The following is a 14,799-nucleotide window of genomic DNA, read 5'->3' as shown; positions in this document are numbered from 1 at the left end:
CGAGGATGTTGAAAAGGGAAGCCAGCACATAAATTCAATTTTTCTCCCCACCTCAGTCTAATCTTGGATGAGATTTTGCCTTTTATCCTTGACAAAATGCCAGAATAAATGCTTCTTCACGCGGCTTTGAAAGAATGCAAGGAACCTTTTCCTTACGCGGATTTGAAAAAAAGATTGCAATTGTCCTTTCGCAACTTGCCCAGTGACCTAAATAGCATCAACATTAATACACGACACGCGACACAACGTAACACGCCGATATGTTATTTCCCAAAAATACAAAATTCAAACATTGGAACACATTTTATAATTATTATTTTTATCAAATTAATTTGAATCAAATTCACAAATAAATAAATAATAATAATAAAAAGCATAGAATGAATTTACACTAAAAAAATTAATCCATAATTTGTTAATATCATTCATTGTTTTCAATTTGACAAATTTAACTTCATTTCAATAATCTGGGAAAAAAAAAAAGCTAGCAATCCACATTGTGGACTTGCATGTCGAGTGTGTCGGAAAATAAAGGAAAAAAACAAACTTGGGGGTGAATTGTGTGTTATAGGAAGTGAGAGTCCGAAGAGAAGAGAAGATTAGGTTTTTCTTCTTTCCCATTTTGTTATTTTTATTATTTCTTATCTTCTTATATATATACATTTTGGTCCTCATTTATTGAAATATTTTAAAATTGATCTGTGCGTGTCGAAATTCTGGAGACGAGTGTTGAAGAGTGTTGGGAGAGTTAACCGGGCTTTGGATTTTCCGATATTTGTTGACCTGGTATTAGAGAGTGTCGAACATGTGTTGAAGTGTCCGACATGAGAGGCTTTCGGAAAGTGTCAGTACTTCCTAATCAATGATATCATGCACGGTTAGCACTGGTTTTCCTCCTAAGGAAACGAAACTATGTGGGGTTTTCTGTTTTGTGCGGGCTAAGAAATCTATAGATGTAAAATTAGTTACGTACTTGGCTAAGAAATTGGTCAATTGGTTTTTTTTTTTTTTTTAATACTTGAAAGCCAAGAATCATACTAGTGTATTTTATAGTAGACACAAGTCAATAAGCTTTTAAAATTCTTTTTGGGTCTCGTTATCAAGTTATCATAAAAGATAAAGAAATATTTTCATTCCCAATCCGATGATGCAAGTAACATGAGAGGGATTGTGTGATATCCCGAAATTTGATTTCTATTTCGAAATATATGATATGATTATTCCGTTGATGCGCTTATACTTACTTTACTCCGACATAATCACTTACGAGTTAATTAATTTATTGGGTGAAGTCGTAAATGGGTAAAATGCGAAAGATCAAAGAATTCGAGCAGAAGTTGATCGCTCAACCATAAGGATCGACAATGGTTAATACTACACTATTATAAGTCAATTAGTGAACGGATATAAATTGATTCGACAGAACTACGTAGTCGGTTCAGAATCGATTCCGCACAATTACGATATTCGCGTCGAATGACGATAAACCGTTTTTCTATTGATCTTATATTCATGGTACGTAATTGAACCCTCGCGATTACATGACCACCGAGGGTTATCTGCGATTCGAAGAGGCATAAGCATGAATAAAAAACTATTGACCACGGGTCAACCGCACGAGAACCTCTAAAAGCTACTAAATAGATTAGGTCGTACTAAAATCGCGTTCAATCGATTTTTAATCACGAAATTTAATTTGATTTCGGGTATCGAATTTTCGAGGATTTCGAGATTAAATTATTAGATGTCGCATCATCGTTCGTCAAATATCAACAAGTCCCAAATTTTCAGAAAAGGAATTATCGGACAAAAAATTGGAGAACGAAAAAAAAGAAGAAATTCGGATCAAGAGGCCAAATTGAAATTTTTGGACTAAAAATATTGTTTTTATGAAATTAGAAATAAAAAGAAAAGTGGGGACATGATACAAGAGGGTTATAAGGAAATGTGGGTGAAGAGTATGATGAGATTTTGGGAAGTATCTTGAGAAATTTTATTTATTTATTTTTTCTTCTGTTCTCTCTATCTTTCTTCCCTCTTCCACTCGCGCCTCCACCCTCTGCAGACCGCCCATCCTCCCTTCTCTCCTTCTTCTTCTCCACCTCCACTTCATTCCCCCTCCTTCCCTCACGCCTTTCTCCCCAATCTCTGCCCATTCTTCCCCCTCCTTCTTTAGCTTTTCTTTTTCCTCAAACTCCCTAATTTTATTTCCACCACCATCAAACCCATCCCCACCACCATCACCTACGCCACCCCATCACCCCATCACCACCGCCCACACCACCGTACACCACCACACATCGCCGCCATCTCCACCACCGCTCACCACAGCCATCTCCACCGTCGTCCACTCGAGTCACCACTGCGGCCATTGCCAATCCGAACCACCTTTTTTTTTTTTTATAGAGAGATGGATAGAAATCCGGGAGAGTTTGAATGGCCCTCCGTCGTCGTAGTTAGTTCTGTCCAATCCAAAGGATCTATAAAATTCCAAAAGATGGTCGATGGGTTCGATAAGGCGTCTTGGTAAATGACGTGACTTTGTTCATAAGAGAAGACATCATAGTTCTAATCGGCTGCTGAATGATTGATTGGCTGGACGGTAGGTTCCCTCGATGGAGAAAGCTTACCAAGAATTAATAATTGAGCGGCTTAGTTGATAATTATGGGAGAGGATTCAACGTCGTTTGAAGAAAGTTACCCAATAATTCTTTGTAGTGATTGCATTGTGCACTTTCCAATGCGAGAACAAATTTCTTTTTCAAGTGGGTCTTTTTTAGTCTCACAATGGCCGATGAAGTAAGATCAAAAGCGACAAAATTAATTTGACGTAACTTGGAAAAAATAGTTACCGTTTTCCCATTTTGACAAGATTTTCAAGGTTCAAATTCAATTGGAAAACGTACCTCGAATCCACAGGAAAAGGTCCAAAAAAAAAAAAGTTGAAAGAATAGTCTATCATGGCGCGTTTGTTTGTATTTTGTTTAAAAGTCTCCAAAGAACATAAATAGAAAAACTATTTCTGTTCCAAGGAACAATTTTGACTAGAAAGACGCGTTTAGTAAATTTGTTTTGGGAATAAAAAATGAATAGAAACACGTTTAGTAAATTTATATTTTTTTTGTTTATTTAATTTTTAATATTTTATTTTATTTTTCCTTTTTTTTCTTTCTTTTTCTTTTTTTCTTCTTTTGGCCAATGGCCGGCCTCAACAATGGCCGGCGACCAGCAGACGAGGGCTGGTGGCCTTGCCCAGCCATGGCGAGGCCGAGCCTCCTTGGCTAGGCGAGCCCGAGCTCGCCCGGCCTCGGCTCGCACCGGGAGGCTCGGCCTCGCCTTGGCTGGGCAAGATCGGGCTCGCCCGCATCCGACGGGGCCGAGCCTTGCTGATGGCTGGGTGAGCTCGGCCTTGCCGAATCGGACGAGCTCGAGCTTGCCTAGCCAAGGCAAGGCCGAGCCTCACTAGGGGCCGGCGATGCTCGGCCTTGCCGTGGGCCAGCGACCCTTCGGCGAGGTCGTCGACCATGGGCGAGGCGGGCGGCGGCCAAAGAAAAAAGAAGAAAAAAAAAGAAAAAGAAAAAAAAGAGAAGAAAAGAAATGAGAGAGAATATTTGTTCTTCAAAAGTGTTTCTAAAACAAAAATCAACTTTTTTTTTCTTATTTCTATTCTAATTTTGTTCCCAGAACAAAAAAAATAGATTTTGAACAAAAACGCAAACAAACACATTTCTGTTCTTTTTGTTCCCGAGAACAAAAAAATAGAAAATCTGTTCATAAACAAAAAAAAAAAAAACACAAACATGCAGGCCCTCACTATCCCATCCACATTGTAAGGTGATTTACAAATTAATTATTAGAAGACACGTTAGAGCAATTGTTTTGCCAGAATTTCTTCGGCAATGAAATAGGCTTTACCAAAAGTAGTTTTTAATTTTATTAGAGGAAAACAGGTTCTACGTTGACTCTGGATAGGGAATATTTAGGCAAATAAGAAAAACAATAACTAGGGTAGGAATGTACAAATATTACAAGCGAACTAAATATAAAGAAACTTTGCCAAAATTTAATCAATAAAAAAGCTTGAGTACATTGAGAGAAAGATATACGTTAGAATTTAATTGATGACATGAATTTAGAAATTGCAGCTAAGAAACATGCTAAAATTTAATTGATGATCCGAATATGGAAAATAAAAATATAGCGCAGGAAAGTAAAGATAACAAATGACAACAAATTTGTTTGATTTGTGCGAGAAGCCTTTAGTAGATGGACGATGGTATTTACAGTAGTCGTGCCATAACCGCTTCTGAGCGGTTGCCTCCATGTTTCCTTTACTTCCTAAAGTTTTGTGTCCATGTTCTCACAACACCATAATATAGTGTTTGCATAGTTATTCTTTACAAACTTTATATTAGTTGTTTCATGATCTCAATTGCTTTACTTTCCAGTAACTTTGAATTGGTGACCATCTCTCTATGCTCCTTGTGTGTTCAACCTTCTAACACTTTGATCACTCATCAATCCTTATTTATCAACACTCTTGTCAAGTTGTAAATCAACAAGCCACCGGTGACAATTGTTGATGTGTACCAACACATCGATGCCTATTCTAGTCGCTAACAATGGGTCACGTTTTCCGTGATTTTCATGTTTTGATCATGTGTCTATCCATATTGATGGTCAAATCACTTTTTGGTGTAAATAATGATACACAAAAAAATAAAGAAAGAAAGAAAGAAAACACACACACAAACATGAGAGAGCTATATCTCATGAGTAGGAGGTTTATTTATTTTGTTTTAATCAAGTGAAAATGAATTTAATCTTACACTCTTGCTTTTAACTATTGTGATTCACAAAAACCAATATTTTAAATCCAACTAGAGCTTAAACTTAAGCTTAGAGTTCTATAATATATATGGGCCTCAAATCTAAGTTCTCGGATCTTTCTTGCATGGGCCTCAAGCATAGAACTTCATCATCATGGATTAATGGTGGATGCATAACATGTTTGGCGAAGAAATAGAACCGCTAGATGAAAAGGGAAAGTGAGACGACAAATGAGATTAGAAAGATAAATTCATATAATTTAAATGAGCATTTCAATTCTTATATTAGGTTGGACAGAAGAATGCATCGGAAGAGGGTGTGTTCAACTGTACAAGAAGAACATGAAAAGAGGATTCGAGTGAACTAGAGCTCTTTTGGTTTCAAATGTCAATTCTTTGATGCTTCTCAAAATGCCTGTCGAATAAGGGGAAAAAGGAATGGAAGTTGGACTAACGGCTTCCTTACGGTCTTGCTACTCGGATTTCATCAAATTCTTTATGAAAGCATAGATGAGATTGAGTCACATAACTTAGACATAAATCTCTTCATTGTAATGAATTTTACTTACATCAAATCCTAACCCCATACTAAAAAAGAAATGCAACGGATGGTTGAGAGACAAAATTATTCCAATGACTATCACCATTAGATCCCTTTTTATTGGGAATCATGCTTGCAAATTAATTAATCAATCATACTTCACTGATTCGCCTCGAAAGGATTCCTCCGCAATTATCAGCACGTGCAGCAGTTGGGGAAGGCTGCGTTATCATTCCTTGGCCGGTCATGTGCCGTAGGAAGCGGTGCACTTCACGAGAGACCCCATGACACATGGTGAACCATTTGACATGTTGGGCACGCCAAAGACAATCCACCGCAAGACTTCCAAGAAAATAGGGTCCTTTTTTTGGGTTAATTGCGATGATCTACTAATCTTTCTCCGATCTACTCAAAGTCCCACTGATGTTGCTTTCACCTGCATCAACCTTTATGAGATTATAATTGACTAATGTGTTCGAAAGTTCAACTCAAAAGGATAAATCACATGTCTTGAACTAGGAGTAACATGTATAATTTGGTTAACAGGGGTGGATGCACATGCGAAAGGGGAAATACCACATGTACATAAGAGTGCTTATAAACTAATCACCAGGCAATGTGTAACAGTTCAACGTACCATGAGATGAATTTTCATAAAATGGTGAAAGAAATGGATATATTAGGCAATTTTTAGAGGCTTTTCATCATGTTTGTCCTAGGGTGAGCATATCAAGCCCATCAAATTGGCAACCATCTGGATTGGACTAGACCAATTAGTTTGGTTTGGTTTCCAGGAATGTCGTTTCGGTTTCCAATTCAAGGGAACTGGACCAACTCTTTTTTTAAATATATATTTTTAATTTTTTTTAAAAAGCAATAAACCTTAAAATAGTAACGATTTTATTTTATTTTATTTTATTTGCTAAGTGATTGGTTCCATTAGACCGAATTGAACTGATTGGTCCGGTCCCCAATTACTAGGAAATAGTCCTCCTGGTCTAGTTCCTAATTCTTTGATTGGGAACTAGATCGGACCTAAAATCGATCAACCCTAATTTGTTCTTCCATGGACCTTGGTCAAAATAAAGCATAGTCTCACCATTAGGCAAGGGGCCATAGAGCTAAGATGGTGGGCATTAAATGAAATGAAATAGTCGCCAACGGAGTTCGGTAGGGTTTTATGGTGAGGTTGACGCCTGCCTAACAAAAGGCCAAGGCTTGCTAATTTATCAATGGTCGAGAGACAATCACGACCAGCACCGACCAAGAAATATCTTATTCTCTTCATCATGTCTACCTTAAAACCGAAAATTTTGATATCATTAAATAGGGGAGCGCTAAATATCACATGACCATTTACTAAAAAAGATCTTTAAACGATCTTTAAATTTCATTGGCATAGCTTCTCGTGAGCGTGAGATGAGAAAATTTTTGGTATTTAGATTCAATGGATGATCATATGATATTTCAACATTAGATGTATGTAAAATGGACGACCCGAATCAGGAATGGTTTCAATTGCACTGAACTAGCCAATTTGGTTCCGTTTCCAGTACCAAAAGGGAACTGGATTGGATCGACTACATATATATTTTTTATTTCTTTTTTAAAAAAAAAACTAATGGGTTTAGTTTATTGTTTTCGAGGAAATAGAAGTCTATAATTGGATAAAAAGATATTTTGATGAAAACATAGAATTTGTCTTGAGCTATGAATTTGTTCCTGATCATACTTTGGATAGTAAGATATCTGGATGGAAAATGAAATAAAAAATATCCGATTTCATTGGATCAAACCGGACTTGGAACCAATCATCCCTATTCAAAATCACATAAAATTTTAAAGAAAAGATAGGCGCCATTCCGAGTCGATATGTACTTTTTTGTACTTCTAAGTTGTGAATAATTTCCACAACTTGATATAAAGAATTACACTTAAGTAGGATGGCTCGAGCCAAACTAGGTAAGAAATGCGTGGGAAGATTCATTATTCAGAAAATAATTATGAATATGATATTGCCAATTGGTATAACTTTTTTATTTTCCTTTTCTTTTATAGAGAGAACCAAATTCGAAAATGTCATGAATGGAAAAAATCCAAAGTAAATTATGTCATCAACATGTTATGTTGTTATAACGTGTGTCGATCTCGATAGAATAAATCAAATCTGCAATTTCACCCATTTAAACGACACAAATCAATCATGATGCACCACTTAATTCAAAATGGAAACATCATCTCATGTTTCAAAAAAGTGAATACTTAGGAGCACTTTACATGTCATTGGGTCAATTGCTCATGTCTCTTTATATAAAAAAGGAAAACATAGGATTTTGATAGGTTCTTCAGCCATTGAAGCCTATTCTACCGAACTTTTTCATTATACATATATTTTCAAGAAGTCATCTTTTGTTACTAAATTAACACACTTTGGGCAAGTTGTTGAAATAACAATAAATACTTTCATTGCTAAGACATTAAAGAATAAGAGAAGCTAATACATGCGCGTAATGTCCTCTGGAAAATGCTTTGAGAAGCATCTATCTTTCGTTACATTGTCTGTGATTAGACAATAAGCAGTAGCAACAGTAGTGCTTACGTGAGAGGAGAATGAGGGGGAAATTATTATCATCTAGAAGTACAAAGTTCAACAGGTAAAAAAATTTAAAGATTAATATCTAAAGTTGTTGAGGCATGTACCTCTCTAAACTTAGATTTGTAAGATCGATCATTGTCAGTCGTCAGGGCACCCTTCGCCTACATGATTAGAAAGTCCTTGTTCTGTAGACAGCATGCCATGCTCATTGTTTATATCATCATTGTTTTGGCTGAAATCTCTTGACGGACTCGGAAGGAAGTTAGTGTTTTCCAAAGTTTCAACAGCTGCAGTCTCATTGTCGCCATCATCTGTATTTCTATCTCTAAATCTGGCTTTCTCATGAAGTATGGGAATTGAGGTCTCTTTCGAAAAATCTTCTTCCCAATGTAACAAATTTCTCCTGTAATGAACTTGAAGGACTTGCAACAACATGCCAGTTTCTTTTGACGAACATGACCATGAAGATGAGGAGAGCTAAAACTGCAGTAGCTCCAACAATCAAGAATAGGCCCCAAAAACTGTCAAGACCCAAGCTGTTGGAAGAATCCAGGCAGTTGGATTTCGATGGAAACCATGTATTTTCGATTTCCATCATTTTAAGCACTTCAGTATCATTAAGGATTACTCGGGAAATGTCAGGTACTAGCGGAGACCCTTTGGGGAAAACCTGTAAACGAAAGGCAAGACATGAGAGTTTTCAAACAATAAATAAATAAATAATAATCCTAGTAATAGGAAATTCTGAGGGTTTTCTTTTCGGGGCTAAGAGATTGAGGACTTACAAAGCCAAATCCAGCAGTTCTTAATGTCGGGATCACGGTATATCTTTTGCATTGAGAAATGGCAACTTTAATGTAGGGGACTTCATCGAATGCTGCTGCAATCCCGCCCTTTTCACTTCCCTTGGAAAGAAGCGCACGGCATTCTTCAATCGACTTATAAGATATAAGTCTGGAATCATCGAACTTCATTTGCTTTAGCATTCCATAAACGACAGAGTTTTCCCAGTAACCCACATTTTCTCTACTCTTAAGGAGCTCATCCACATCAACCACAGTTGGTTGAAGATTTTGCACCACCAAAAGAGAGCTCAAGCTTGCCGTATAACATTGCGTTAGTATAAGTACCACGAAAACCCACACAATCACAACAAATCTGGCTAGGTTGCTTAATACTCTCTCCCCTGCAGTCCAAATTAAGGGAAAGCACCTAAATTATCCAAGAACGATATGTAGATTACAATGTTCAATTGATTGTTTTAAAGTGAAGGGTGATTACTTTGTGCAAAGACCATGATTGAAAATGAGAACCAAAAGCTCGTGCCAACTTGATGCCCGGCCGGACCCTGGAAATCTTCATTAATTTGGTGTTCAAGAATCCACACGATGAATGCTATAAACACAAAGAAGCATCCGGTTGTTAACCAAAGGTCCCAAGTGAGTGGCTTCAAGAAAACCCAAGCATTCTTGCCCTTGCTGTCCTTGTATGGCACAAGCATTGCGACCCCCGGTTCGGTGTATGGTGCCGTGAAGTCCACGTATAGTGATCTGTTTGCAGTGATTGTTATATCACCCACAATTCCATCGTAATTCTATTCCAACAAAAAAAAAAAAAAAAAAACGGGAATGTTTCTTTGTCAACAACATGCTAGCATAGTAAGTTTCTACAAGTATTCCAACAAAATCAAGCACTTGCTCACCTGGTAAAATACTTGATCAATCATGTTGTCGTAACTGCCCATGCTACTTCCATTGGGAATGGCAAACGGAATAAGGTCATAAGCCACAGCATAAGGCAATTTTTCTATAATGATTTGAAAGATGTCAATACAGTATCCAGTCACTTTGGATGTATTTGTGCTAACATCATGAATCACCTGCACGAATTGATTTAAACTGTCATACACAGGGACTAAAATTTTCAGCCTCTTCCCATTTGTGGGAATGTCCCATCCCTTAGGAATAGAGGTGGAATCTCCTGGCCATATTATCGATCCGAGATTACTCTTCGAAGTGGAATATTTACTTTTGCTGAATGAATACAAATCTCTTAGCAGCCCATTTTCTTGCGTCCAAAACCCAATCCGTCTTGCTGCATGTCCATTGATATTAACAATCTGGAATGTTGACCGCTCTAGCTGCCCATGAACGAGTCTAAAATTTCCAGTTAGGCCCGTGAATGTCGTATCGGCTAGTTCTTGGAGAAGTTTCGGACCACTTCTAGAGACCCCAATAATGTCGAGATCTGTTGTATCTATTGAAGCATTAAACATCTGGAAGGTAAAATTAGCCACACCCATTTCCTCGACAGCCATTGCCAGAGCCTGAGCAGCGTCATAAGCCCAGTATCCGAAAATGTTCAACGTAGGATTAAGGACGGATGGATTGTCTTGGTGGAATTTCATCTTCCATCGGGCCGTGAAGTTGTTCAGGTTTGGTGTGTTCCGGATGTAAGTGTTGATGCCCAATACTCCTTGCATCGAACTAGTGACAACAGATGAATCCACAGAACTCAATTGGTCAGTGATTCCATTAGTCAAGATCCACACATAACCTTCGCTCATCATTCCCACCTCTTTTGCTTTGACAAATAGCCGGGAGCCAAGGGTCGGTAACATGTGCATTATGAAGACCCTCGTTTGCATCATTCTTAACTTGTATAGTTCCTGCAGGATTTGACTGTCCGTGGCCGAAGGAGGAATGAGGCTCCTATAAGACACTCGCGTGTCGACCTCTTCCAAAGCATCCGTAAGAGAAGGGATGATGCCTTCTCCGAACTCATTGTCCACGTATATGAGGACCACTTCTCTCCAGCCAAAAGCTTGCACGACTGCGCTTATGGCATTCACTTGGGATGAGTCATTTTGCGCAGCTCGAATGAAGTAAGGACTCCGAATGGAACTGAGGGAAGGACCAGTAGCAGAAAAAGAGATGATCGGCAAATGAGATTTTTTTCCAAGGTGAATGATGAAGTTTGCTTGCAATGAACCTTGAGGTCCTATTATGGCTTGGACTTGCTTATTCTTTATTAGATCAAGTGCTGCAAGGGTGAAAAAAAGATGGAGAAACAATAACAATATGGCACATAATGGAAATTCTTATTGGAAAAGGCATGGTATTGATCAGAAGCCGATTAAAACTTGATGCGGTATTATAGAAATAAAACGTTTAAGAAAAAGAAAAATAGAAGTTTGAAGTTGGATCATAATTATTTACCAGATTGCAGGCATTCCTTGTTGGCTTTGATATTCTTTGGCATATGATATTGCATACCGATCAGAAACTAATCTTTCATTAAAGTAAATTTAGAACAAAATAAGAGTGGATAAATTGGCTCAGACAGATAAGCTGATTTCTTTATTTCGTGGCATCAAATTATTCCACTCTAGAATCCAAGCCACATACTGCAATGGTATGAATTTTGTGAGGTCAGACCTATGTGAAGTTTTATTATATATCAAGCCTCTCGGCATCCACTGTTTTCATGGATCGACAATTATTTGACGGAACAGGAAACCTTAGTTGTTTTATTTCATCATTAATGACACACAACTTCCATGGAAATAAATCACTGGCTCAGCTTGAACAATCTTGTTAACCATGATGTTTGGGTCAATTGGAAAAATAAATCAGTGAAATTATGTAGAGATATGTACCATGTACATATTGTTTCCAAAGAAAATAATTTGAAATTATCTCCATCAGCCTTCCCCCTGAAGTGACTATTTTACTATGTTGTATGTATCGTTTGCAAGATCATTTCTACTAGGATTCAATATGCAGACATAATTTAGTAGAATATTACTACATTTATAGTGGGACGAGAGTCCCACAACACAAAACTTTTTAGTAGAAAAGGTACCAAACTTCAATATAGTGATTAAAGTGATCTTTTTCATATATTTTTGAGCCCTTTCTTTCAAATTGCCCATCTATGGTAAGCCAGATCTGGCGGTGGACGGGTCGGTGCATCACACGATCGCCGAGGAAGGCATTAATACCGAAAGCCCAACCCTCAACCGTCCCCGTCCCCTGCTAAGAATTTATGACACGTACCCGCGTTCAAACTCGCGATGGCCTCCCGAATTAATGTCGGCCAATGGGATTCGCCCATCGCATCATCGGTCCGCAGTCGATTACCCCACCGCCTCCGAACCTTCCCCGTTCCATCCGCATCATGGCGCGCGGTGGCGCCCCATTCCCATCTGAAGTCAATCGAAGAGGAAAACAACCCAACCACGCCCCCAACAACACAAAACTCCACCCCTCCGGAGGGAAGTTTTATCTGGCAATAAATTAAAATGTTTTACGGTCAAATGTTACTCTCAGTGACCAGTCTTGTTATGAAGTCCGCATGGCGTTGATTGACCAAAACCCACGAATCTCCTCCACTCTCAAGCTAAGCGTCAAAATGCCGGTCTCGTACGACCGAAAGACTTGGGGGAATTATATCGTTACCCTCGTCATTCCCAGTGTGAAAGAGATCAAATTGAATGTCAAGTACCGACTTTTTGTTGTCTTTGATTTTATTGAAGATGATAACGACTTCTTTTTCACAATGATTAAAGCCCCCTTGGAGATAATGCACTAAACAGCTGTTTAGTGCAAAATTAAAGTTGGTCGTTTCTTCTGGGAGCTCTGGAAATTGGGGCTTTGAGAATCTCTGCTGTGAGAATGCATATAGCTTTGAATGGAACACACATTATTTTGTCGTGTCCTTGAAAATTTAACTGGGAATTCTTCTCAAATTTCAAATGAAAATTTCATAAGATGGGCAAACACCTCATTATGAACCATAATTAGATTCATCTTAAATCGCACAAACAGCTGCATAAATTACTTCATCCTCTATGACCAGTCAATACGCCCCAGAGAGAGAGAGAGAGAGAGAGAGAACCTGCGGCAGCAGCAGCAACCTCATCTCCTTTGGAATCTCTTACATTGAGGACGAGCCTAGTCTTGTAGGAAGGGTTTGAAGTATAGAAGTCAGAGAGAGAAATGTTAATGCAGCTCAATCCCATCTGACCCACCCACGTCTGCAGATCAAGAACCACCCCAACGTTCACCAGGATCGTTTGGGCATTATTGTTACCGCTCTGCGCCATGGTGATCTGAGGGCCCTCGCTGAAAGTCGTAATGATTGTGAAAAAGGCGAGAGCCAAAAGGAGGAGCTTTTCAGCATCGGACGAGACTCTTGGAGGAAACATTGAAAAGGGTTTCGGGAGAAGGCAAGTGTGCGTTTTTCGCATGACAGAGAGACTTGGAGGATATGACGACGACGACGACGTATTTGTAATGGGGAAAAGCATGAAAATCCCATTCAAGGGTTGCTCACGTGGACGGGCCCCATAACTAATATGTAATGGGAAAGCAATACGAGGATGTTGAAAAGGGAAGCCAGCACATAAATTCAATTTTCTCCCCATCTCAGTCTAATCTTGGATGAGATTTTGCCTTTTTATCCTTTGACAAAATGCCAGAATAGATGCTTCTTCACGCGGCTTTGAAAGAATGCAAGGAACCTTTTCCTTACGCGGATTTGAAAAAAAGGATTGCAATTGTCCTTTCGCAACCTGCCCAAAGACCTAAATAGCATCGACATCAATACATGACACGCAACACAACGTAACACGCCAATATGTTATTTCCCAAAATAGAGAATTCTGAAACGTTGTGACATTTTATAATTGTTATTTTTATCAAATTCATTTGAATCAAATTCACAAATAAATAATAATAATAATAATAATAATAATAATAATAATAATAATAATAATAATAATAATAATAATAATAATAAGCATAGAATGAATTTACACTAAAAAATTAATCCATAATTTGTTAATATCATTCATTGTTTTCAATTTGACAAATTTAACTTCATTTCAATAATCTGGGAAAAAAAAAAAAGCTAGCAATCCACATTGTGGACTTGCATGTCAGAGTGTGTCGGAAAATAAAGGAAAAAACAAACTTGGGGGGTGAATTGTGTGTTATAGGAAGTGAGAGTCCGAAGAGAAGAGAAGATTAGGTTTTTCTTCTTTCCCATTTTGTTATTTTTATTATTTCTTATCTTCTTATATATATACATTTTGGTCCTCATTTATTGAAATATTTTAAAATTGATCCGTGCGTGTCGAAATTCGGAGACGAGTGTTGAAGAGTGTTGGGAGAGTTAACCGGGCTTTGGATTTTCCGATATTTGTTGACCAGTATTAGAGAGTGTCGAACATGTGTTGAAGTGTCCGACATGAGAGGCTTTCGGAAAGTGTCGGTACTTCCTAATCAATGATATCATGCACGGTTAGCACTGGTTTTCCTCCTAAGAAAACGAAACTATGTGGGGTTTTCTGTTTTGTGCGGGCTAAGAAATCTATAGATGTAAAATTAGTTACGTACTTGGCTAAGAAATTGGTCAATTGGTTTTTTTTTTTTTTAATACTTGAAAGCCAAGAATCATACTAGTGTATTTTATAGTAGACACAAGTCAATAAGCTTTTAAAATTCTTTTTTGGGTCTCGTTATCAAGTTATCATAAAAGATAAAGAAATATTTTCATTCCCAATCCGATGATGCAAGTAACATGAGAGGGATTGTGTGATATCCCGAAATTTGATTTCTATTTCGAAATATATGATATGATTATTCCGTTGATGCGCTTATACTTACTTTACTCCGACATAATCACTTACGAGTTAATTAATTTATTGGGTGAAGTCGTAAATGGGTAAAATGCGAAAGATCAAAGAATTCGAGCAGAAGTTGATCACTCAACCATAAGGATCGACAATGGTTAATACTACACTATTATAAGTCAATTAGTGAACGGAT

At 37.9% G+C, this 14,799-nt stretch overlaps 1 protein-coding gene across 1 annotated transcript; it reads right to left on the bottom strand.

The window, feature by feature from the left end:
• Window positions 1-8,306: 8,306 nt before the first annotated feature.
• On the bottom strand, window positions 8,307-13,073 carry LOC104439480 (glutamate receptor 2.7-like). Its single transcript, XM_039309353.1, has 5 exons — window positions 12,866-13,073; window positions 9,669-11,008; window positions 9,248-9,560; window positions 8,752-9,152; window positions 8,307-8,636 (listed from the first exon to the last, which is right to left on the bottom strand). The coding sequence occupies exons 1-5, from the start codon at window positions 13,071-13,073 to the stop codon at window positions 8,307-8,309; spliced, it is 2,592 nt and encodes an 863-aa protein (XP_039165287.1).
• Window positions 13,074-14,799: the final 1,726 nt, after the last annotated feature.

The sequence above is a fragment of the Eucalyptus grandis genome, chromosome 3 (genome assembly GCF_016545825.1).
Source record: "Eucalyptus grandis isolate ANBG69807.140 chromosome 3, ASM1654582v1, whole genome shotgun sequence".
Classification (NCBI taxonomy): Eukaryota; Viridiplantae; Streptophyta; class Magnoliopsida; order Myrtales; family Myrtaceae; genus Eucalyptus; species Eucalyptus grandis.
Note: the sequence above shows the minus strand (reverse complement) of the source record. Positions and strands in the feature narration are given on the sequence as shown.

Excerpts from the sequence above, each read along its gene's own strand:
- LOC104439480 (XM_039309353.1), bottom strand. The coding sequence starts at position 13,073 with ATGGCGCAGAGCGGTAACAATAATGCCCAAACGATCCTGGTGAACGTT. Across the intron at positions 9,153-9,247 it reads AATCATGGTCTTTGCACAAA|GGGAGAGAGTATTAAGCAAC; the intron begins GTAATCACCCTT and ends TTTGGACTGCAG. Across the intron at positions 8,637-8,751 it reads GAACTGCTGGATTTGGCTTT|GTTTTCCCCAAAGGGTCTCC; the intron begins GTAAGTCCTCAA and ends TTTCGTTTACAG.